Here is a 27,123-nt window from a genome sequence, read left to right as displayed (position 1 = left end):
TACTATAAAATATGCTTATTTGAATCTCAATTCTATCATTAAGCTAAACAGCTGAACGTGGCCTATCAGTCTTTTCAAGGCTGTTGGCTCTGACTACCCCACAGGTGATATAGACGTGACGATATGTATGTATGTAACTGAAGATGATTCCCGACACTAGAGTAGGTAAAAAACTTATTTTTAGAAGATTTTATACCTACTCATCACATCATGGACTAACCGATTATTATCGATTCGTAGCGTTGTGAAACGATACAACACTACGGACCACAGACAACATGTTTTGACTTTTGACAAACAAGACGAGTCAGTCAGTGCAACAAGTGGGATAAAATGACGATTATTATTTTTGTGATTTACAAGCAAAAATAAAAAGATATTTTCAGTGTTATAACAATGACGGTGTGGAAAAAGCTTGACGATGAGGAGTGTTACGCTGTCGGTAAGTTTTCTTTTATATTTCTCAATAATCCGTTATGAAAACGACGATTTCGTTCAAAGGATGCTTAGATAAGTTTTTGTCGAATTTGCCTCCCGCTGAGCGAAGATAAATATAAACATTCTATCATATCGACTTCTGCGCTCCTATCAGCGTTATCCTGTTGTGAATTGGTGACAATTTCATGTGATAAATAAACTTCTAACCTGTATATTTGACCACTCCCTATAGACCTTTATTAGTAGAACACTATGACTCCCGATATGTAATTGTTAAAGAATATTTGAATATAAATAATGAATACGGCTATGTTATGACCTCATAACGACTAACAGTTAATTGTATTGTTAAATGTTACTGTTGCGAAAATGTTAGTAATTTTGATTTATGATATACATATAATTAAAACTATTGTTTTATAATTCAAAATTACGCTGGTTTGCACTGTTTGTTTGAAAATCACAACACAATGAAAATAAAATTAATAGACAATATATAAAGCTTTATAATATTTATTCTGAAATTCTAGTTTCAATGGGAATTTATTTCTTATTTTTCAGTTCAAATTAGTAAGTACTTAATTAAATTTTGTAAATCCTAATTATGTAAATGTAAGTTGTTATGATGTTATCAGATAGATTTGATATTTAAAATTCAGTTGTTTTCAAATAAAATATTTTAGTGATTTAGCTTCTATTGTGAACAAGTCTTTAAATGACTAATATAAATTTTTAAATTCACTTAATGATTCTGATGGCAAATGACAGAAGAGGTGAAGCAAGCAAGGTCTACAAATTAATACAATACAAATTATCTTCATTACCAAAAAATGGAACAGCGGTAGTAAAAACATACATAATACATAATCTTTATCACATAAAAGTGAAAAACACTCACTCACTCATAACACAAGTCTCAAGTCTACTTTGAGGCTATCATAATCTGTGTTGTTTGTCCCATATATACATACATACATACATATGGTCACATCTATATCTTTTGCGGGGTAGACAGCCAACAGTCTTGAAAAGACTAAATGGCCATGTTTAGCTATTTGGCTTAATGATAGAATTGAAATTCAAATAGTGACAAGTCCCTTATATATTTATTTATTTATCACAATATCTCAAAAATACTAGATTGATCATGATGGAAGCAGCTGGCAGGAAGGTAGATCACAGTTAGGAGAAGTCCAATAAGAATATAAGGAATATTGTACATTCCTACCGGAGAAGGAGATTTTTCTTTTTACCCAGGAGGAGCTGCAGGTGCTCTCAAGTAAAACATATTGAGTAAAGGTGGAGAATCGCTAAGCAATCTCTTCCCCTCTTGGAGAAAACTAAATTATTTGTGTGTGTGTGTAAAAAAAATAGTATTACAATCATACATATATGATTGTAATACTATTTTTTTTGTACACATGTATGTTTCTTGGGAAGTGACTAGTAGCTCTAAGAAAGGACATCTTCGAATTTTCGTGAAAAATGAAATAAAGAAGTGTTTTAATTTTAGGTAACTTGAGCCGAGGATAAAATAACGGTGTATGATATTAGTTATATCACTCTGGTGAAGCTATGAAAAGTTCTGCCAATTTTTTTTACTGTAAATTTTTTGCATGTAGTCAATCTGCCTTAGTGATTACTTATGAAATAGTTAGTGACTTTTTCCTATTAGCCTAAAATTCTACATTCACTAGTTCTTTATCTCTGTCTTACTGCAAACTACAAATAACTGGCAATTTCTCACACAAGAATCTCAATATTTTATAAACATGAAGATCAGATGTCATAGTTTAATTTTCTATTGACTGTTTGATTAATTTGTATTTTAAAACAATGTAGGTATTATAATTTCTTAACAAAGAATAGAGTTTAAATAAATATATTGTAAAGCCCTTATTCAGATTATCATTAATCAATACAAGTATTTATTATAAAATATAGTATCCTTGAGATAGTATCTCGTAACACAAATATCGAACTTACTTTGAGGCTAACTCAATCTGTGTAATTTGTCCCGTATATATTTATTTTATTATTTATTATTATCATTACAATTCTTCAAACTTCATTCTTTAATTTGTGTTTTACGTATATTCTGATAATCTATTAACTTATATATAATACTTGTCTTCTGAAAATCTTGAGATTCTTCTTTAAGGCTATGGGGTAAATACTATTTGGATCTCAATTCTATCATTAAGAACAGCTAAATGTGGCCTTTCAGTCTTCTCCAAGACTATTGGCTCTGAATTAAGATTTAAATAGTTATATGTGTCCTGTGGATGTCGTAAAAGCCGACTAGAAAACGTTTCCTATTGTGTCTTCATAATCAGGTCTGTGTTTTATAAATTTTTATATCATTACAAAAAAATAATAATAATAAGCTCTTTTCTTTTAACGCAATTCCATGACTAACTTCGTAAATAACCAAGTTTCCTGGTTTGTTTGTAGGATATTAGAAGCAGAAAATATGTATTTCATGTTGTTAAAGTTGTACATTTACAGGAAACAATAGTTGTATTAAAATAGTATTATTTATCTCTTACGTTACTACTAACATGCTTAAATTATAAATCAAAGTTTCCTCTTTAACTGTAGAATTTTCTAACATAAAAGTTTCAATGACATCCGTACGTCTATATCCCTTGTGGGGTAGTGAGAGCTGATAGTCTTGAATAGTATGAAAGGCTACATTCAGCTGTATGGCTTTATGATAGAATTGAGATTGAGATTGTGTCGCCTACAGGAAGAATGCCATGTTTATCAGCCGTTAATTTAATCGCCTTTTAAGACATCCATGGGAAAGTGCCGGGAACCACACGGCACAAAATTGTTGTTATTTAAAAATATTCTCCTTATCTATATATCTAGTTGCATACTAAGTATTCACAAATTACCTTAATTGGCACCGCATTGCGATAAATCAATTTGTAGCCATCTTACCTCTTTAACTTAAAAAAAAACTTTCATTACTTATGTATCCATAATATAAAATAAAAATAACTGTTGTCCCATCCTAAAATTTCAAATTGTCTAAAAAAATTAAAGCTAAAAATATTGCCAGCAAGTGGCTTTAATAACGTTTTAACGACATGTTTTTCCTTCGAGCACTTTTGAGTTTGCGCGAATTAGTTGCGGTCTTAGAACGAGTGGAAAAGTTGAGACTGAGCGCCGTAAATCTTATTTATTCCACCACAAATTAATGTTTATGTCTTGGTGTTAGGGCCTCAAAATGCATTTGCCTTCAAAGTTTTTTTAGGTTTTCTCGGTGACATGACAAGCTCAAAATTTAAGGGTTTTATTCAGCATTATATAGTGCAAAGTCGGCTTTGTCGGCCTCAGTGGCGCAGCGGTAGTGGGCTTGGGCGTGGTCTGTGACACCGGAGGTCCCGGGTTCGACTCCCGGCCGGGGTATGATGAGAAACTAACTTTCTCTGATTAGCCTGGGTCTTGGATGTTTATCTATATAAGTATTTATAATAAAATATAGTATCGTTGAGTTAGTATCTCGTAACACAAGTTTTGAACTTATATTACGTATCATCCGTATACATTTATATTTATTATTTATGTACTCCACCTATTGAACATTTAACATGCATGTTAAATAGATTACTAAATTATCTTTCAAATTTTCTCATTTATAATATGAGTTAGAAGAGAGTGTAACTTGAGCGATAGTTTCGGGTTCGACTGCCACAAAGGAAAGATCTTCCGCAGGCTAGGTGTTATACCATGGGAAACACGGCTCCGACGGTGATAAGTCGGAGGTCAATTTCTTCGCTATGATTGAGAGATGGTGCGTGACGTTAGTGATGGTGCCACAGGAGCGGATAGATTGTATTGTTCGCTACGCGGCGTCTTTACTTTCGGTCAGAGGTTGCGGCCTACATCCGCGCCCTCGACTGCTGTGCTAATTAGTCGGTGTCTTGAGAGTAAACTCGCGCTCACAAACAAGTATTTTTATTTATTTAGGACGATTTGTTAACGACGACAAAAATGAGGGACTTTCTCTAATTGGAAATTTTTTGGTTTTTCGTGCGGTTTGAGATGTTTGTTTAGGCGGTTATTAATTTCTTTAAGCGTTTTTTATGATAGTCTCAAAGAAGAATCTTTAGTCATGATTTGATTTTGAATCTGCCGGGACTGAGAAGTAACCGGCGAAAAACTTGTATTCTTTTGTAGTTAGTGGTATTCTTAATTCGTCGATTTTTTGTAGATGGCGTTAAATTCGTCGCTTTGTGTGTTCGAAGCTGCGTGTTAAAGATAGTAATTATGTATTCGCCAATAACTAACCTAATAAAACCTTACTGTCAACCATTCAATGTCCCACTAGGGGCCGAAAGGGGGCGTCCCACAAGGAAGCCCCAATTATATTCAGTCGAAACGCGCCAATATTAATGTTTGCCAATCAGACGAGGGACCCTCAATTTGATTTGGCAGGTACAATTTGGTGCCGTGGGCTTGGGACTTGTGTTAGACTATTGACATTACTTATTATTATCAAGGTCAGATCAAATGGGCTATTGGTATTTCTTATATATTATTATCAAAAGTCAGGTGTAGGGTACCCTAAACCGACTTTGCATGAAGGAGTTATGAATGTGGATGAAAGCGGGAAGCAAGTGGATAGATCCTTGCCCATCCCTCCGGGAAAAAGAGTATTTATTTAATATATCCTAATCCTAACTAATATTTTAAATGCGAAAGTGAGTTTGTTTGTTTGTTGTCTCTTCGCGCGTTATCTACTGAACCAATCATTTTGGAATTTTGCGTAAGGTACTTTTCGACCAGTTAAAAACCATCCCGCGGGGTTTTCGAAAAACCATATTCCAAACCAAACCAATTATTCATCCTGCTTCAATGATGCCCAAAAAACTATTCCACGCGGACGAAGTCGCGGGCACAGCTAGTAATATTATAAATTTACTTTTCAGCGTCACATGTGTACCATTTGCGATAACTTTATCATATTTGGAACAGTCTAGCTTTCATATTATGTTTAATTAATTTCAATTTGTTACTACTGTAGATAGTTGGCAATTAATTACTTGTCGATAGTTTTAGTATAATAAAGATAATATTAAGGTAATTGTGTCACCTCATTTCTCATTATGTTCTACATACATACATATATATGATCACGTCTATATCGCTTGCAGGGTAGACAGAGCCAACAATCTGGAAAAGATTTAAAGGTCGCGTTCAGTTATACGTTTTACACATTCTATGCAGTAAAAAAATCATTAAAATTGATCCAGAGGTTTAGCCGTGAAAGCCACATAGACAAACTTTCGCATTTTTAATATTAAGTATCTTTCTTTCGTTCCCGGCACCAATACAAAAAAGAATAGGACCACTCCATCTCTTTCACATGGATGTCGTAAAAAGCGACTAAGGGATAGGCTTACAAACTTGGGATTCTTCTTTTAGGCGATGGGCTAGCAACCTGTCACTATTTGAATCTCGATTCTATCATTAAGCTAAATAGTTGAACGTAGCCATTCAGTCTTTTTCAAGACTGTTGGCTCTGTCTACCCCGCAAGGAATATAGACGTGACCATATGTATGTATGTATGTTCTTTATCCGGAGGCACGGTTGTGCTCCAGCCAAGACAATCCAAAATAACCCAAGGGCACTACCTATCTTTTCTCGAAACGTTTCGTCAATTTTAAACTCTCATAACTTTGTATTTTATTAGAATTTCAAAACCAAACAAATACACACATACATAATCGAAACGTCTTTATCCCTTGCGCCAACGGTCGTTGAAAGACTGGTAGGCCGCGTTCAGCTGTTCGAATAACAAAACCAAATATGGATTTATCAAAAACAATGATATATTATCATATCTACGACAGTGACATTGAGAAACATTAGATTAAATGATTCAAAGGTGATCAAACTGTTATCAGCAATAAAATGACCTGTATTTATTGTGTAACTAGAAGCCGCCCGCGACTTCGTCCGCATGGAAACCCTATCAATCCCGCGGGAACTCTGGGATAAAAAGTAGCCTATGTGTTATTCTGGGTCTTCAGCTACCTACATACCAAATTTCATGGTAATCGGTTCAGTAGTTTTTGCGTGAAAGAGTAACAAACATCCATACATCCATACAAACTTTCGCCTTTATAATAGTAGTAGGATTCATTAACTGATCACTAAATTGCCGTGTGGTGTCCGGCACTTTAGAATAGGACTATTTTATTTTTTATTTTATTTTATTAAAGAAACCAACAGCGTATACATTAAATATTAATACAATATTAATCTTATGCTATTATAAGGCCAATGACAGGTTTCTCTTACTATTACTGTAATAAAGTCAAAAGTTACTGATGAATAAAGTACTAATCGCTTAATCAAGACGCAAGTATGTTTTAAGTCTCTAAATTTAGATGTGAATAAAAAGGTTAAATTTAACCTAATTAGAATGGCAATCTGTGGAATGAGTGGTTTGAAGTGCTTAGATTAATAAATACTCATAAAAATTTAATGGAGTGGAATCGAGTAAATAATCCATATATACTAATATTATAAAGAGATATTAAAAAATAAAAATACAGTTATACATATATGTATGCTATATGTTATACATATATGTACACACACATAATTTTAACGTATTTATAATGATACTGTCACTTAATTGCCTCCAATATTTGTTTTTTAAATTTAGCTCTGGTGCCTGCAAATGGGTCGATATCATGAAATGTAGAATTATATGTTCTCACAATTCGCGCTGTAATCACATTTTTTGCGTATTTAGTTTTAAACGCCGGAGAATGGAAAAGGGTGGTCTGACGCGTCCGAGTCAATGGGGTTCGGTAAAAAATGTTGGCAATCAAATCAGGACAATCCAGTCGACCGTTTACTATGTCATATAAAATACACATATCGGCAATAGTACGTCGCTGGGCTAGGGTAAGCAAACCATGCGCGCGGCAACTGTCTTCGTATGATTCGTAGGGTCTGCGGGCACGATAATTAAGATGATTAACAAATGTTTTTTGGATACGTTCTAATTGATTAATGTAAATATTATAGAAGGGAGACCAAATAGGACATGCATATTCAAGTATGCTTCTGACATACGCAAAATAAATAACTTTTATGGAAGATAATTGAGAGAACGAATTACAAATGCGCAAAACAAAACCGAGATTTCTAAAAGCTTTGTTCTTAATATGATTTATATGATCGCAGAGAATCATTTTATTATCAAAAATTACTCCCAAATCTCGAGCAAGTTTAGTTTTGTCTATAACTACTCCGTTGAAGCTATAATTGAATATGAAAGGTTTACTTTTACGGGTAAAGCTGATGCATTGACATTTCTTTACATTGACAGTAAGTTTATTGTCTATATAATACTTTAGAAGATTGTCAAGATCTCTCTGCATCGATTGACAATCCAAAATATTGGTTACTTTACAATAAATTTTCGTATCGTCTGCGTACATCAGATATTTTGAATGTTTAAAGCATTCCCCAATGTCGTACAAATAGGCGTTGTACAGTAATGGACCTAAATGTGAGCCCTGAGGGACACCTGAAACTACTGTAATGAAATCTGAACGGTATCCTCCGATCACTACCGCCTGCGAGCGGTTTGCCAAATAAGATTCCACCCATCTTAGTAGACTACCATGGATACCCAGGCGTTGTAACTTTTCCAACAAGATGACATGATCCACACGGTCAAAGGCTTTTTCCATGTCCGTGTAGATAACGTCAACCTGCCCTCCGCCGTCCATGTTAGTCAACATAAAATTAGTAAAGCAAGCCAAGTTGGTGACCGTCGATCTTTTTTTTAAAAATCCATGCTGATTATTTGGCAACGATTGTGAAATAGTATTGTATAAAGAATTATAGACGATGAGCTCGACTATTCCATCTCTTTCTCATGGATGTCTTAATAGGTGACTGAACGAATAGGCACAATTTTATCTAGTGCTGCTTTTACCATGATCCAAAATGGGGTAGGGTTTCTCTGCAAAAGTTGCGGAGGTCAGACGGGAGTGGCTTCGTGTAAAAACCTGATCATCAATCCAGGATTATGGTGAAACGGAGTACCTACTGAACGAAGTATGGTGTAGTATTTTATTTATTGTACGTAGTCTGTGTAAGTCTATATTTATAGTTTACTAGCTGTGCCCGCGACTTCGTCCGCGTGGAATAGTTATTTTGGGCATCATTGAAGCCCTCAAGGATGAATAAATTTAACCCGTTTTTTTATCACATTTTCCGTTATTTCTTCGCTCCTAATAGTTGCAGGGTGATGTTATATTGCCTAAGGCCTTCCTCGATAAATGGTCTATTCAACACAAAAATAATTTTTCATTTCGAACCAGTAGTTCCTGAGATTAGCGCGTTCAAACAAACAAACAAAGTCTTCAGCTTTATAATATTAGTATAGATGTATGTATGTAGTTTATTTATTATACACTAACATCTGTTAAGTATGCCGCCCACCCGGTTCCAGGATTCTACCTTTCACTACCCAAAGGTTGGCTGGAAGAGATTGCTTAGCGATAAGTCCGCCTTCGCTCAACATATTCATAATGTATGTTTCTACTAAATATGTATTTTTTATGGGCAATAAATATTTATTGTATGGTGTTTTTCATTGACCTCTCACAGAAAATTACTCATTCTCTTGTTATCAACACACAGTTCATACCAGCCCGTGTGGTTTTTGGCAATTTGATTTTTTTTTAAATTGAATCTTGGTCTTCGAATCCCTTCCAGATGGTTGTCTAGCCCGTAAGGGGTGGAGACGTGAAATGTTTGACATTACTAATGCTACTTTTCTGAGAAATTACACTTATATTCTTAATTAAAATACCGGACAGATCCGATGTGTATCACTAGTATGTCGTTGTTATTATATTACTTGTATCAAATGGCAGGTGCAATATGGGGTCGGGTTTACTCAAGAGTTACGAGTCTCACAGACACGGCGATGCTTTTAAACGTGTAATATTAAAAGCGTCGTCAAAACAGTGACACAACAAAACTTTTGTGTTGTGGTTTATTATCAGTGTATTTTCGTGTTTAATGAAACAGGTGATAGAGTGATCGTCGCGTTTTATGTATTTCTTATTACGGTCATTATTGTGGAGCTGTAAATTTTCGTTTCAAAACATTTGTCGTTAGGTACCTTTGGTAGAGGTTTTCCTCGTAAAACAAGCCAGTCTTATCAAGCGTCACGTTTTTTTTTTTACTCTTAGAGTTTATCTGGTAAGCTGTTGTATGGTAATATCTTTAAACTTTCAAAAAACATGAATGAACTTGGGATTCTTTTTTAGGCGATGGGCTAGCAACCTGTCTCTATTTGAATCTCAATTCTATCATTAAGCCAAATAGCTAAATGTGGCCATTCAGTCTTTTCAAGACCGTTGGCTCTGCCTACCCCGCAAGGGATATAGACGTGACCATATGTATGTACGTATGTTTCAAAAAACATATTACAAAGTAGGTGTAGTAAGGTAGAAGTGTTCTTTTAAGAGCCAACTGTTATACCGTTGAATGTCGCTCATGTTCACCTTTTAATTATAATAATTTGATGACCTTTATGTATACATGTATGTAACTCAAGGTCAAATATTTAAAATGATGAGCTTTCATGAACAGAGTTAAAAATGTAGAAGCGAAAGACGTGTACCAATATCGTTACAAGAGTAACGATGTAGTGTTTTAAACTTTACCTACACCAACTTCTCTGGGAAAAAGAAGTGATTATTTGTACATATGCAATCAAGTGAATAAAATTGAAGACGTCAACAGCCTGAAAACATGAAGAAAGATAAGTTGAAAAGCGGACCCAAGGCCCCCGAAGCATTGCAGTGGAGAGTGCAATATTTAACACGCAATATAAGAGACATAATATTTTTTTACGTGGCACGTGTTTAATTACACATAATTATTGAATTAACAATTAACACTAAAAATAATAAAACAGTAAGGATACTTAATAAATAAAATAAAATGTCGTTTCTTAAACATTATTAGCTCTATCACCATCGTTCAGCATTCATCAAGCGCAGGTCATGATTTCGGTGCGCGTATGCGCAGTGACTCACGCGTGTGTTCACAATTGTTAGATGTGAGTACGTTACTATTTGAATTATTCGCGAAACGTTCTGATTGGCCGTTTAAACTGTCCAAACATTTGTGTTTTGTAAAGAGACGAGACTGGATATAACAATAGTAGGTATTTGTAGGTAAGGTAAGTGGTTGGCTGATGGCATATTATTGGTTGATTGAAAATTAATCTAAATTTAGATTAATTCAAATAGCATTTATGTAATAGCCGTGTGGTTCCCGGCATTTATGCTATTTGAATAGAATTCGTTTATTCTTGGGATATCAACCTGTTACAATCTAAATCTCAATTCCATCATTAAGGCATCCAGCTGAACTTGGCCTTCAAGACTTTTCGAAATTGTTCTCTTTGGTTCTGTCTACCTGTAGGCAGATGTGTTGTATATTCATGTATGTTTTGAAATAGTAATACTCTCTGATTTCCAACTTTTTGAATCTCATTTCCATCATAAAGCCATACTACAGGTGAACGTGGCATTTCAAGAATCTAGACTTTGTCTACCCCGCAAGGAATATGGGCGTGACTTTATACATACATACATATGGTCACGTCTATATCCCCTGCGGGGTAGACAGAGCCAACAGTCTTGAAAAGACTTATAGGCCACGTTCAGCTATTTGGCTTTAAGATAGAATTGAGACTCAAATAGTGATAGGTTGCTAGCCCATCGCCTAAAAGAAGAATCCTTTTACGACATTCATGGGAAAGAGAGGGAGTGGTCCTATTCTTTTTTATATTAGTGCCGGGAACCACACGGCACTATATGTAGGTATGTATAAGTTGTTCAGTCTCGCCAATGTGAACACCATCTTATTCACATGTCTTCGTTACAAATTTGGCGAGCCATTGTCCCAAAGAAAGGTACACTATTCGAAGCGCAGGATGTGCTAATCATTGTTGTCTAATACCACAATTAGCATCGTTAACGGTTCAGACGGATGTCAGTATGTTGGTGATTGATTGGTATGTATGTCTATGTACAGTACATAGGATTAGATATTATAATATGATAACCGGTACCAACAAAAAAAAAAAAAAAATAGGACTACTCGCTTCTCTTTCCCATGGAGATACAAGTTGTGACAGGTTGCTAGCCCATCGCCTAAAAGAAGAATCCCAAGTTTATACGCTCATCCCTTACTTATGAGAAAGAACCACACGACACGAAAAAAGGCCAATTATGGCAATTATTGATAGTTAGTTGCTAGCCCATCGCCGTTGATTGGTTGGTTCTCGGCACCAAAAGGAAAAAGAATAGGCAACTCTTTCCCATATACGTCGTAAAAGGCGACTAAGGGATAAGCTTATACACTTGGGATTCCTCTTGTAGACGTTAGGCTAGCAACCTATATCACTATTTGAATCTCATTTTCATCATTAAGCCATTACAGCTGGACGTGGCCTTTCAGTCTTTTTATGACTGTTGGCTCTGTCCACTCCGATAGGTATATAGACGTGACTATATGTATGTAAATTTTACAATAATTAGATACGTTTACCTCGTACCATCCCCAATCATGGTCGAAGACTTGCCAAATTATACCCATTGAAAATACAAGACGGACACACATTAGTTTGTTCATTCGCACGCGGCAAATTAACATACATTATGCCACACCTTATTTGATTTGCTTCCGGAGATATTTGTGCGAATTTGTATTGCGCAATTGACATTGCCGAGTGCTTTCTCTGTTTGCGTGAACGCAGTGGACCAGCGGTAAAAAAGGTGAGGTTTAGGTTCAAATCTCGCTACGGGCATAATTTTGATATATCGATCAGAATAATCAAAGAAGTGCGCTGCTAACGCATATGCAAAGCTGTGATCAACTAAATAAATTATGCCCTACGCGAGATTTGAACCTAAATCTCACCTTTTTCACCGCCGGTCCATTGTGTATGTTTTGGGTAAACACAGTTTTGTGATTCCAGTCTCAAAATCCGGAAAAAAAACTTCAGAACTTGATTGAGCAGATATATTTAAAATCATCAATTACTCGTATTGAAGTTATTTTTATTTCAAAAGCTGACTTTGGAGAAAATAGAGCATAAATCAATATTCACGGGGGTGAAATCCCTCAGCTACTAAATTCATATACATGAACATGTATAACGTTTTTATCTCTTGTGGGGTTGACAGAGCTAACAGCCTCGAAAAACTGAGAGGTCAAATTTTAACCCCACAATAAGTATAGTATGCAAAATTATGCCCTCGTGAATTTATTTCTTAAACTGCCCAGACATTATCCACATTGTTTCATTCCAGCTATATACAACTTCGTTGGGAGCAACCCGAACCAGTTGTCCCTGGACGTGGGCGAGCTGGTGCACCTCGAGGGGGAGACGGAGGAGTGGTACTGGGGCACCAGCGTCAGGAGGGAGGCGAGCGGCGCCTTCCCCAAGTCTTATGTGGAAGCGCGGGAGTGCACTGTTGAAAGGTTGGTTGGTGGGAGACTGGTTCAGTCTGAGGTTCTAGTGTCGGATGCATTGAAGACTGTTGGAGTGCTGGTTGACTAACCAGCATATTTAACCGGCTGGATGAGTAACCAAGTTTGGTTATGTTCTCTTGCAAGGTTGCGGAGTTCAGACAATAGTTGCTTTGTGTAGAAACTTGGTCATAAGCGCGCGAAAAACTATAGCATATACTACAGCAATGACTGTTTTGTATTTTGTTTTATTTCATTTTATGTGCAATAAAATGTTTACAAACATACAAACAAATTTTCGGTTGGTAGCGAAACATGCATTTAAAAGTTAACAAACAAACAAATTTTCGGTTGGTAGCAAAAAATTTAAGTATAATTTGTGTCTGTAATTTACTTCTATATTATTTGTAAATATAATTTTATCATCTCCCAGTAGCCACGAGCTGATAAAGTTTCAATTAAACGGTAGTGATTCATGCAGATTAAATGGTCGACGAACTCGTTCATACGCAATGATCACTTGACCATGATCTGATTTTAATCGAATGTTCCTATCGAGAGGATCGCTAGCCATGTGACCCTGCGCACCTTTGGGTTAACATTCTATGATGATATATGTATGATATTAACACAAGTACGTCTAAAGTGCAAAACGGAATTTTCTTTCTCTTGGTTTTTGGGTCAGGTCAAAAGTACCCGAAACCGCCGAGCTTGCATGAAGAGAGTTATGAATGTGGATGAAGCGAAGGAAGTATGCAGAGATCGTGGCAAGTGGAAAGAGGTAGTCTCTGCCTACCCCTCCGGGAAAGAGGCGTGATTTTATGTATGTATGTGGTTTTTAGTCCCGGTTGCATCCTCACAATTCTGGAGAGGAGCCCGGGGTATGCCTTTGATCATGGACCCTGAATTGGGTGAGATTCTTTTACACGAAACGACTCCCATCTGACCTCTGCAACCTTTGCAGGTAAACCTAACCCGTATTGGATCGATCATGGTTACACATCCAGTTTCCTGAATGTGCAGGTTTCCTCACGATGTTTTGTGTGATGATGTAAAACGAGTCAAGTGTAAAACTAAATATAATGAAAAAGTTCCCGCGGGAATTTCGGGAAGTCCTCACGTGTGCACTCCTAGATCAAATGACTACATAAAAAACAGCTACGTGCCTTGAACTTTGGGCTGTGTAAAATGAAATAATATAAAATGTTTATTTTTTTTAATAGATTTTGCTGGGGGCATTACCAGAACCTTTTCTTATTCTTCTTTTTAAATTTAAGAGCTATTTCTTGTCGGGCGGAGTTAAGTGGAGCGTCCTTCGTTCATACATACATACATATGATCACTCTATATCCCTTGCGGGGTAGACAGAGCCAACAGTCTTGAAAAGACTGAATGGCCACGTTCAGCTATTTGGCTTAACGATAGAATTGAGATTCAACTAGTGACAGGTTGCTAGCCCATCGCCTTAAAAGAATCCCAAGTTTGTAAGCCTATCCCTTAGTCGCCTTTTACGACATCCATGGGAAAGAGATGGAGTGGTCCTATTCTTTTTTGTATTGGTGCCGGGAACCACACGGCATCTCTGTCCTTCGTTCATCTCCGTAATTTTTTTTTATATTTGGTATGTATTAATGGTTCCTTTTTGCTTTATTCGATCAAAATATTTTTTTTTGCTTCTTAGAAATTAAGAGAAATAAACTAAATTAATCCAATTTTCAGATGCGGTGAAACAGTGGTGGCTTCGGCTGGCGGCAGCGGCGTCGCCCACGACATAGCGGTCACTTTGAGGGAGTGGCTTCAGTATCTGAAGAAACTGTATATTGTAAGGGTGAGTCATCGTGTAACTTGTACACAAATATCATTTTCATCTCCAATGGGATAGACCGAGCCATTAACTTTCTGGTGAAATGTCATTTCAAGGTTATCTACCTGAAACCGCCGTGCTTGAATTTGACATACATACATACATATAGTCACAGAAAAGCCGACAGACTTGAAAAGACTTATAGGCCACGTTTAGCATTGTGGTTTGATGATAGAATCGAGATTCAAATAGTGACAGGTTGCTAGCCCATCGCCTAAAAGACGAATCCCAAGTTCATTAGCCTATCCCTTAATCGCCTTTCACGACTTCCATGGGAAAGAGATGGAGTTGTCCTTTTTTTTTGTTTTAGGTGCCAGGAACCATACTGCAAAAAAAGTTCAAAAAATATATACATACATATAATCACGTCTATATCCCTTGCGGGGTAGACAGAGCCAACAGTCTTGTAAAGACTGATAGGCCACGTTCAGCATTTTGGCTTGATGATAGAATTGAGATTCAAATAGTGACAAGTTGCTAGCCCGTCGCCAAAAAGACGATCCTAAGTTCATAAGCCTATCCCTTAATCGCCTTTCACGACATCCATGGGAAAGAGAATGGAGTTGTCCTTTTCCATTTTTCTTTTAAGTGCCAGGAACCATACTGCAAAAAAAGTTCTAAAACTTATTTTTATAAACTTTTTAATGTTATTTTCTAGTCAAACGAAGAGAAGTTCAAGTTTATGGAAGTGAGTATGCTCGCGCTGCTCGAGCTGAGAGCGCAGGTGGTGAGCGGCGCTCTGCCCCAGGACCAGCTCAGGAGGGTCGCCAGGACGTCCGTCTTCACCATTGAAAGAGGGAACAGGTGACGTCACCACGACCATACATATATGGTTTTTTTCTTCTAGAAAGTCTTGACTTCTAAAGAAACACGAAAGTATTATTATTATGTTGGTACATGTAAATGTTGACGAGTCATTTGGGAGGCGTTCATGGGGCCGAAGCCAACATGAAGAAGCCCTTTGGTACCTTTTGTTTGGAGATTGCTGCAGCTGTGGAGATATGTCCCTTGGTGAACCATTGGGATACACCAACCGACAGCCCTCCACAGCTGCCAAACTATTGCCAGGCAAAAGTTTGTTTGTCGTGCGGATGGGATGATAGTGGATAGGATTGCTGGGCTATGGAGTGAGTAATGGACGACAGGACATTTCTATTAAAGTCAAGACTTTATTAGGTGCATTATTGTAATTATTATTTTTTTTATATAAGATTTGAGTGCGTTTGGCTATAATCAGCGTGGTGGTAAGCAAGGTGAGGCCTAAGGTGGTGCACGCAAGCTCAAATAATGCCTATTGACTCTTGCCTTGAAAATATCCTAGTTGTATGAATCGGGGAAGAGAGACGCGGAGACGAGGAAAAGGGGAGAGCAAGTGAGAAAGAGAGAGTAAACAGGAAATTTTATCATGAGCATGCAGAGTATAATTCATTAGTTAACAAATACATACATATGGTCACATCTATATCCCTTGCGGGGTAGACAGAGCCAACAGTCTTGAAAAGACTGAATGGCCACGTTCAGCTATTTGGCTTAACGATAGAATTGAGATTCAATTAGTGACAGGTTGCTAGCACATCGCCTAAAAAAGAATCCCAAGTTTTTAAGCCTATCCCTTAGTCGCCTTTTACGACATCCATGGGAAAAAGATGGAGTGGTCTTATTCTTTTTTGTATTGGTTCCGGGAACCACACGGCACAGTAGTAAACAAAACCATCTAATAGTGTCACCAAAAGTTCTCATGAAGGCGTGTCGTCATCGTCATCCGACGGTCAGAAAAATCGAATGCAGGTCTGCAATATATATACTTTAACGTTTCAGACAACTAGGCATGGAGCTAACAGTGAGGAACGCCGGCGGTAATCTTGTAGACCCGCTCTCGACGTCCACATACAAATTGAACGCGATGCATGACGAAGCTAATGCCCGGATTGAGAAGAATATGGTGAGTTTGTCAATTTATTCTGGTTATTCTCTCTCTCTCTCTCTTTCTCATCTCTGCGTGTTTCCAGTTGCAATCTCTGCTATTAAGCTCCAGGGCCTTGGGCCCGCTAGTTGTACAGTTGGGTTAAAATCATTAAATAGAATAGAATATATTTATTTTCAAAATTGGATTTAAGGTATCACTTATTGACGTCACATCACTTAAATCTAATTATAACTACTACCGCTTCCAAAGCGCATGTGTAGAAGAAGCGGCGGAACAAACTACACTGCAGCATTTTCATCGGACGTCAATAAAGTAAAAAAATAAATATATATGGGCCAAATTACACATATTGAGTCAGCCTCGAAGTAAGTTCGAGACTTGTGTTACGAGATACTAACCCAATATTATACTACATTGGAGTAAGCATTGAAAATAAGTAAGTTTTTGATTCGAAGTAAAAAAAGTTCTTATTTACACAAGGCGTTTTTTAGCTGTCCGATACCGAGTTGCCATCCGAAGTAAACTCTGCATTGACTACGCTTTTTCTTAACACTTACTCTTTTTAAAAAGGAAGGTTCTTAGTTTTTTTCTTATAAACAGATAGATATAAAAACGAAGCGAAAATTTTGATGAAATTTGCCCTGAAAATTTTTATATTTAAATGTTCATCACATTAAAATGTCTTCAATATCTCTTCCAGGAAACGACCCCGACGACTCCCCCACCTCCCACCATACCAGCTAACGCTCGAACATACACACTCGCTTTACGAGTGAACAACTTCGTGTGTCGGATGTCGGACTCGGCGGAACTATTGCTGTGTCTACACGACGCCCTCGGGAACAGGATCACAGAGAACCTGCTTATTAAATGGCCACAACAGAGTCTGGTGTCTCAACAATTAGTGTTTACAGTGAGCATCCAAAGTTGATATTATAAAGTTATACGAGTATATATGAGTTGCTATTATTAAGTAACACGGAAAAGTGAAGGCTCAAATTGTGACCCTTGAGGAACCCCGACAAAAAATTTACTGAAATATAGCCTATAGTTAACCGATGCAGTATGTAATGATGATATTGATTTTAAAATGGTGAATTAAAATGGCTAAACTACGCATAATTATTATAACAACAATGTGGAAAGTTGTCTCCGTTTATCGATATTTGATTAATCAGATCAAAAGCTTTCGTAAAAACTATTATAAATCTTATTTTGTTCCAGGATCTGCCTTCTGATATAAAGAAGGAAAAAGTGTTTCTAGTATGTCACGTGGTCCGAATAGGCTCCATGGAGCCACAAATAACTGATCACAGGTAAACATAATAATTTTTTTAAATTTGGTTCAGGTTACTCTGAATTTCTAATTGTTGCGCAAGGCCATTTAAAATTTGAATTGAAAATAGTTTGAACGTGGCAAGGCAAAAAAGTAAAGATTATTTATTTGTTTCTTGGCGTCTTTATTGAATATGGTTGAAATATTAAAAAAAAAAAAAAAAACAAAAGCGACATAAATTATTTAATTGCCTAAAGTTTGAAAACATTAATTCCATCGAGAATACACCTTCCACCTTCATTAACAAATTTCTCCTCTGTTTGGAATGGAATATTTAGAAATCAAGGTGTACAATTTTATCAATCATCTGTCTTGGCCCCATATTAAAAAATCATGCAGACTTCAAAAAACATTTATTCAATGTTATTCACAGAAGAAGTTCAGTAGCCCAGCCGCCTCAAGTCAGTACGTGCAGAATGAGACGACCATTCGGCGTGGCGTGTGCTGATATCACGAGAATCGTGGCTTCGGATGTAGCCAAGGAAATACAATTACCATTCCACGCGTGAGTATTGTCTTCATTTACTCATATCACGTTTTTATCCTTTGCATAGTACTCGGATTTCATATAAAAGAAGACTTTAAATGATAGGATTTTGTTGGAAGATAGATTATCGTCTAAAAGAAGATCCTTTAAGATGAGATTTATAAGCCTTTCTTTTTTATAAAATTTTACAGTGTACTTGGAAATAAAAGCAGCTGACACACACAATTTTTACTTCTTTGCAACAACACTAGCATAGAAATCCTTTATTTATTATACTTAGCAAGTGTTAAAGCAGATTAAGGTTAAATTTAATGTTAATTAAAAAAAAATACAGCTTGAATGTTTCCTCTGGTTCTGAGTTTCGATCAAACGATATTGCACTATTGTTAATGAGTGGAACATTTAAAGGCGTATTCAATCGGAATTTTTAATAAATGGGTTCCTATTTCAGCTGTGAGAAAGAAAACTTGGACTCTCTTCTGAAGAAGGTGATGGCGAATCGCGAACTGAAAGACACCAAAAATCATCAAGGACTCTGGGTGACGTTGCAATTGGTAGAAGGGGATCTTAAACAGGTAATTGTTTCCATTAATTTCTGGTTTTATTTTAAGGGCCTATGGACTAACTACCCAATTTTTTTTTTTTTCATTAAGCTGGAATATTAGGTGGCAGCGGTGGGATGTGTAAATGTTATCTCAGCTTATATTGTATATAAAAAAAAAATTGTCATAAGCTAAATGATTTGGCTATTAATGATCTTTGTGTATTAAATCAAATGACTTAATCATAAATACATCGTTAAAATATAATAGCTTTTATAATAATTTAAAAAAAATGTGAATTTTAACTAAAACAAATAAGACTTAGAGGAAAAAATAAGAAAAACCTTAGGATTCTTGTCAAATTTCTCTTATTGTATACCTATATGGACGATTTTAATTACCCAAAAACACTGTTTTTTTTTTCTCAGATCCGCGAAGAGAACGCCCACCTTGTTGTGGGCAACACGGTGATCGCTCGCAAGATGGGCTTCCCCGAGGTCATACTGCCCGGCCTGGCCCGCAACGAGCTGTACGTGACGCTGGTGGGCGGCTCCTTCTCCAAAGGCAGCAAGTCCTCGGACAGGAACATCGAGGTGGCCGCGCGCGTGGTGGATACGCACGGGGACACTCTGCAGGTCAGTGTCACGTGCAGTGTGAGAGACAGGAACATCGAGGTGGACACGCACGGGGACACTCTGCAGGTCAGTGTCACGTGCAGTGTGAGAGACAGGAACATCGAGGTGGACACGCACGGGGACACTCTGCAGGTCAGTGTCACGTGCAGTGTGAGAGACAGGAACATCGAGGTGGACACGCACGGGGACACTCTGCAGGTCAGTGTCACGTGCAGTGTGAGAGACAGGAACATCGAGGTGGACACGCACGGGGACACTCTGCAGGTCAGTGTCACGTGCAGTGTGAGAGACAGGAACATCGAGGTGGACACGCACGGGGACACTCTGCAGGTCAGTGTCACGTGCAGTATGAGATATTTAGACTCACGTGTAATTTTGCAGCAATTTGTATATAATGCTATTATACGAGTATTATAATGAAAAATTTTCTGTATATTCAAATTTAGTGTAACTCTTAGTTTTAAGTTTTAATGTTTAGTTTTTTTAGTATGGTACTCGCAGAAAACCACGCTGAGCGAGGGCCATTTTTGGTGCATGCATGTAATTTAAAATTCACTGATTCCAATTTATATTTTGTTAATGTACCAAATAAACGATTTTTCTTTCTTTCTTTCTTTCTTCTTTCTTTTCTTGTTTTGTATAATGAGAGATTTAGGAGATCAGCCGGGAGTCGCTTCGTGTAAAAACCTTGTGACGTTTGGGTAAAACGTCGCAGGCAAAGGTGACGAGAGACAATTCAAGAAATCCATAGAATAACTCCAACTTTCGTTAGGAATACATTTACAATGTTTAAGAGGTCGTGGGTTTAGCTATAGACACGAGATCCAGCAAGTAGCCGCTAGAAGCTATGCGAGCTACCTGGTGAGCGCTAAAGTAGACCAAAGGAGAAGGGCCGGGGCGCGGTATTGGGGGCCCCGGGCTCTAAAGAGGGCACAGAGGGAACCGCAGCGGCATGACGTCAATAAAGACTACTTTTATTAAGCTCTAAAAAATAACATTTGACGGCACGGCCTCTGTGGCGCAGCGGTAGTGCGCTTGTCTGTGACATCGGAGGTCCCTGGTTCGAATCCCGGCCAGGGCATGATGAGAAACGAACTTTCTCTGATTGGCCTGGGTCTTGGATGTTTATGTCTATAAGTATTTATTATAAAATATAGTATCGTTGAGTTAGTATCTCGTAACACAAGTTTCGAACTTACTTCGAGGCTAACTCAATCTGTGTTATTAGTCCCGTATATACTTATTCAATTATTGAACATGCTTTAGTCTACAAGATGTGAATAAGTAAAGTAAATGTACATATGTAAGTATATACACCTGTATCAGAAGAGTGTCTAATATATATGTATGTATGTTTGTCAACAGGGCGTGATATCAATAGGGGCAGGAGGTCCTCTAATGGACGAGTACACATCGCTTGTGTATTATCACGACGATAAGCCGAGATGGCAGGAAGTTTTAAAGGTAATTAATTACTTTTGTTTTTGCGATCAATGGAATCTAAGAAACAATTTAAGACTCACGTCGAGATTATGTATGTATTGGGGGGTTTTAAGTGTGTGGCGTTACTTTTTGTTTTTGCTATCAATGGAATCCGAGCTAAAATTTAAGACTCACGTCGAGTTAATTTATGTTTTGGGGGATTTTATGTGTGTGACGACATCACTAAATGTCACACAACTGTCAATCAATAGCAAAGAAAATGACGCGCTCAGCCAATAGTAGCGAAGAGTCTAAATCGCGATTACAAAGATTTCACGGATTGGAGCATAAATACAACCTCCGACTCTGACCATGGTAGGAAAAGCAGTTCCCCAGGCGTCACACCAGCCTGGCGGAAGATCTTCCCTTTAGTGGCGGTCGAGCCGAATCATCGCTCCTGCTACAATGAGCGAATGTCAATAGATTTTTTATTTTATTTTATTTTAATGCCTCAATGTGCATTTGCATGCCAACGAATGGTGGTTAAACGTTCGAATCCCGGCCAGGACATAATGAAAAACTAGCTTTTTGCTGATTGCTCTGGGTCTTGAACTTGAATGTTTATCTTTATACGTATTTATTATAAAATATAGTATCATTGTGTTTAGTATCTCGTAACAACAAGTTTCGAACTAACTTCGAGACTTAACTAACTGTGTAATAAGTTTATAAATATTTTTTTTATTTATTTATATTAATTTATTGATTAGCCGACTAAGGGATAGGCATATAAACTTGTGATTCTCCTTTTAGGCGATGAGCTAGCAACCTGTCACTATTTGAATCTCAATGCTATCTTAAAGCCAAACAGCTGAACGTAATCTTTCAATCTATTCAAGACTGTTGACTCTGTCCACCCCGCAAGGGATATAGACACGTCTATATCCCTTGCGGGGTGGACAGAGCCTGTATGTATGTATGTAATTTATTGATTTCCTGACAGGTGTGCCTCAATATAGAGCAGTTCAAAGAAGCTCACATAGTGTTCCTGTTCCGCCATAGAAGTTCGAACGAGGCCAAAGACAGGGCAGAGAGACATTTTGCCATGTCTTACCTGAGACTGATGCAAAAGGAAGGAACTACTATACCAGACAACATTCATGCTTTGGCCGTTTATAAGGTAAGTGTGTTAAATGTTTGTGGCGAAATCTATACGACACAAGTCACAAAATTAAAGTTACGCGACGCTATCAGTCAAAATCAGCGAAAAACCTAAATCGCGCAAGCAAAGTTTTCACGGATTGGAGCTATATAATCTCCGACACAAATTGCCGAAAATATGATAGAGAGGATAAGAGTGTGTGAGGGAGATGCCTTATCAAGACTGTTAGTTCTGTCTATCCCACAAGCGATGTAGACGTGATTATATGTATGTATGAGAGAGAAGGTAAGTTGGTAAGATCACACAGTGCATTCGTTTTAAAAGATGATATTAGAATTAACATACGTACATAAAATCACATGAAATATTTGGCGTTTAATTTCCTTTTGAAAGTGCTTTCATTTACTCCTTTATGTTTGTTTATCGCATATATAATTCATCATTATATATCATTCATTTATTGCATATGAAATGAAATATAAAACTCATTGGATATACAACGACGGACTTATCCCAATCGGGATTTATTCCAGTCAACCTTTATATTTACAACTTTTTTTTTTATATAAGCCAAAAAGCTGAACGTCGCCATTCAGCCTTTTCAAGACTGTTGGCTCTCTACCTTGCATGGGATATGGACGTGATTGTATGTATGTATGTTTATATGTCCAGATCGATCCGAAACGCTCGACGAACTCCGACATGCCCGCGGAGCGCGAGGCGGCGGCCGCGTGCCTCGCCATGCCCGCGCGCCGCGACGAGCTGCCCGCCGGCGCGGAGAGAGGGTGCGTGTTTTACTTACATACAGACATAACAAACATACAGACATATACATACATATGTACAAAGATATAGGTATACATATATACATACATACGTAGAGACATACATACGTATAAACATATAGGTATACATATATACATACGTACAAACATATATACATACATGCATACAAACGTACAGACATACATACATATATAGGTACATACGTACTTGGAGGGAAAGGTCGGAGTGGGAAGATCTAGACGAACGTATCTTGATCAAATTAAGGACGTCCTGGTAACAGGTCAGGTCAAAAGTACCCGAAACCGCCGAACTTGCATGAAGTGAGTTATGAATGTGGATGAAGCGAAGGAAGTCACGCCTCTTTCCCGGAGGGGTAGGCAGAGACTGCATCTTTCCACTTGCCACGATCTCTGCATACTTCCTTCGTTTCATCCACATTATTACGTATATAACTTTATGTATTAACTTTCGTCCGCCGGTCAGCCTTCAAGAATATAAATTTACTTGTTTTTAAGTTTGACGTTCTAAGCCTCCTTGTGTACGCTAGTATTTACACAAAAAACTGATTCATGCTTTGCAGATAACACTAAAAACAATAATTTACACATATTTCTTTTCTTAGATATGTCCAGTTTATATTTATAATTATTTATTAAAAAAAATGGTTTTTTTCTTTATAACAGGTTGACGCGAGGCGTACTGGCTTTGATACATCGTGACGTTCTCCATGTTGGAACGAAACTATGTTCTACAAAATTGACCCAAAGGGGTAAGTAAGGAATCTCGGCTTTAAGATAGTATATTATCTTAGAGATAGTATTATCTATTGTAGTTTTTATGTATGTATATTATAATTATTTTATTTTATATTTTGTGTAGGTAAAAATATATTTATTTAGTTTAACCCCACATAAAGTTCTCTGTCAGACCCAATGGTTGACTGGTAGATAATGCTTCTAGCATTAAGTCCGCCAATTGTGCTATACATTTGTATCTTGTGCAATGAAGTTTAAATAAATAAATAAAAAATAGAATTGAAATTCAAATAGTGACATACTGCTAGCCCATCGCCTAATAGAAGAATCCCAAGTTTATAAGCACATCACTTAAGTCTCCTTTTACAACATCCACGAGAGATAGTGTGGACCTATTATTTTCTATTTGCGCCGGGAACCACACGGCACGGCAAATTTCAGTTACCATAATTTTGCCATCAGAAAATTGACGTACTCACGTTTCAAATATTTGTTTTCTCTCACAGAGGAAATCCTAGGTGTACTGAAATGGAGCACCCAACACGCCGAAGGTGGTCTCCGAGCGGCTCTCAGGAGGCTGCTGAACGTCCCCGGACCAGAACTGGTCAAGTTCCTCCAGGATATACTGGACGCACTCTTCAGTATTCTCACTGAGGTATTTATATCATGGGGTCGACGTCATTTTCTTACATACATACATACATACATATAGTCACGTCTATATCCCTTGCGGGGTAGAATTTTCTTACATACATATAGTCACGGCTATATCCCTTGCGGGTTACACAGAGCCAACAGTCCTGAAGAGACTGACAGGCCACGTTCAGCTGTTTGGCTTTATGATAGAATTGAGATTCAAATAGTGACAGGTGGAGAAAGACCGTAAAATCTACTCCGACGACCAACTTCTAAAGAATGTTCTCACTTCCAGGTAGAGAAAGACCGTAAAATCTACTCCGATTACCAACTTCTAAAGAATCTTCTCACTTCCAGGTAGAGAAAGACCGTAAAATCTACTCCGATTACCAACTTCTAAAGAATCTTCTCACTTCCAGGTGGAGGAAGACCGTAAAAGCTACTCAGACGACAGCTACGGCGTTCTGGTGTTGGATTGTTTGCTCTGTGTCATATCGCTGGTGGCCGACCACAAGTACCAACACTTTCAGCCGGTTCTACACGTGTACATCGACAGGAGCTTCTGTGACGCAGCTGTTTACGAGTGAGTATTAGTATATAGTTCTGTGCCGTGTGGTTCCCGGCACCGATAAAAGAAAATAATAGGACTACTCCATCTCGTTTCGTTAAGGGATAGGATTATAAACTTGGGATTTTTTTCTTATAGGCGATGGACTAGCAACCTGTCACTATTTGAAGCTCAATTCAATGATAAAGCCATACTGCTGAACGTGGCTTTTCAGTCGTTTCAAGCCGAGTGGCTCTGTCTACCCTGCAAGGGATAAAGATGTGTGTGTGATATGTATATATCCAGGTTGCTAGCAGTTGGTCAAAACAGATCACTCATATCGATTTTGTGGCAATATCTTTAAAGTACAGACATTGGGTTAGTTTCAATTTTATTATTGTATAGATAAAGATGTAAGTTACATTGAAATTCATAAGACTTACATACATGTAATCACGTCTTTACCCCTTGCGGGGTAGACAGAGCCATTAGCCTTGAAAAGACTGATAGACCTGATTCAGCCGTTTGGACAGACATGATAGAATTGAGATTCAAATAGCGACAGGTTGCTATATATGCACCCTATTATCTAATGTAAGCAAAATGCACCCTATTAGTAATATGGATTTTATGTACGTATGTATTAGCTAATGTAATTTATACGGCAATATCACGGGACGACCAAAGGGATTACTTGATTCATTAAAGGATTACAAATATTTAATTCCCCGCCACTTCACGGATCAAGGATCTGTAAGGATCGTACATACATACATACATAAAATCACGCCTCTTTCCCGGAGGGGTAGGCAGAGACTACCTCTTTCCACTTGCCACGATCTCTGCATACTTCTTTCGCTTCGTCCACATTCATAACTCTCTTCATACAAGCTCGGCGGTTTCGGGTACTTTTGACCTGACCCTTTACCAGGACGTCCTTAATTTGATCAAGATACGTTCGTCTAGGTCTTCCCACTCCGACCTTTCCCTCCACACTCTCCTTGTATATCTGCTTAGTCAACCTGCTTTCATTCATCCTCTCCACATGACCGAACCATCTTAACATACCCTTTTCTATTCCTGTAACTACATCTTCTTTCACATCACAACATTCCCTTATCACGCTGTTCCTTATCCTGTCACTCAATTTCACACCCATCATACTCCTTAACGCTCTCATTTCCACTGCATTTATTCTGCTTTCATGCTTCTTTTGCCATACCCAACTTTCACTCCCATACATTAATGTCGGGACCAACACGCCCCTGTGCACAGCCAGTCGAGCCTTTTTGGATAGTTTCTGACTGCTCATAAAGGCATGCAAAGCTCCATTCACCATGTTCCCCGCGTTCACTCTCCTTTCAATATCACTATCATACTTGCCATCTGATGTAAACTTTGATCCTAGATATACAAACTCTTTCACTTGCTCCACTTTTTCTTCTCCAATCAAAATATTACATGCTGTCATTTCTTTCTCCATTTCAAAAACCAGTGTTTTAGTTTTACTTACGTTCACTTTCATTCCTTTCTCTTTTAAAGCTTCATGCATACAGTTTACCATCTCCTGTAACTCCTCCGCTGATGACGCCAGTATAACCTGATCGTCGGCATAGAGCAGACATTTGACGAGTAACTCATTCATCCTTAATCCACTTTTAGACTCTTTCAAATCTGTCAAACAGCTATCCATAAATAGGTTGAACAGCCACGGTGACGCAACACATCCTTGCCTAACGCCTTTCTCAATCTTAAACCACTCAGTGTGCGCTCCGTTTATCCTGACACAAGCACTCGAATCCTCATATAAGGATTTCAGTGCTCGTATTAAGAGACTGCTCACCCCATGCATAGAAAGTGCTGACCACAATTCATTCCTCTCAACTCTGTCATAGGCCTTTTCCAGATCTACGAATGTGCAATAGACTTTTTGACTCTTTTCCAAAAACTTTTCGGCTATGCACCGCAAGGAAAAGACCTGATCAGTACATCCCATTCCCTTTCGAAATCCCGCTTGAGCATCCCATATTTTGTCATCAGTTTCATTC

The 27,123-nt window shown here is 37.7% G+C and overlaps 1 protein-coding gene across 1 annotated transcript in view; it reads left to right on the top strand.

Moving 5' to 3' along the window:
* The first annotated feature begins 302 nt into the window (after positions 1–302).
* Positions 303–27,123, top strand: part of LOC106129286 (dedicator of cytokinesis protein 1) — a 60,947-nt gene continuing 34,126 nt past the window's right edge. The window contains exons 1-16 of the mRNA XM_060950917.1: positions 303–442; positions 12,817–12,988; positions 14,696–14,804; positions 15,499–15,644; positions 16,659–16,782; positions 17,468–17,680; positions 17,992–18,083; positions 18,477–18,608; positions 19,042–19,165; positions 19,561–19,767; positions 21,133–21,231; positions 22,193–22,369; positions 23,024–23,136; positions 23,821–23,906; positions 24,399–24,547; positions 24,948–25,111. Of these exons, the coding sequence (XP_060806900.1) occupies positions 397–442; positions 12,817–12,988; positions 14,696–14,804; positions 15,499–15,644; positions 16,659–16,782; positions 17,468–17,680; positions 17,992–18,083; positions 18,477–18,608; positions 19,042–19,165; positions 19,561–19,767; positions 21,133–21,231; positions 22,193–22,369; positions 23,024–23,136; positions 23,821–23,906; positions 24,399–24,547; positions 24,948–25,111 (2,153 nt within the window). The 5' untranslated portion in view covers positions 303–396. The remainder of the gene's footprint in view (positions 443–12,816; positions 12,989–14,695; positions 14,805–15,498; positions 15,645–16,658; positions 16,783–17,467; positions 17,681–17,991; positions 18,084–18,476; positions 18,609–19,041; positions 19,166–19,560; positions 19,768–21,132; positions 21,232–22,192; positions 22,370–23,023; positions 23,137–23,820; positions 23,907–24,398; positions 24,548–24,947; positions 25,112–27,123) is intronic.

Source organism: Amyelois transitella, chromosome 23 (assembly GCF_032362555.1).
Source record: "Amyelois transitella isolate CPQ chromosome 23, ilAmyTran1.1, whole genome shotgun sequence".
Classification (NCBI taxonomy): Eukaryota; Metazoa; Arthropoda; class Insecta; order Lepidoptera; family Pyralidae; genus Amyelois; species Amyelois transitella.
This window is presented reverse-complemented; position numbering and strand designations above follow the sequence as displayed.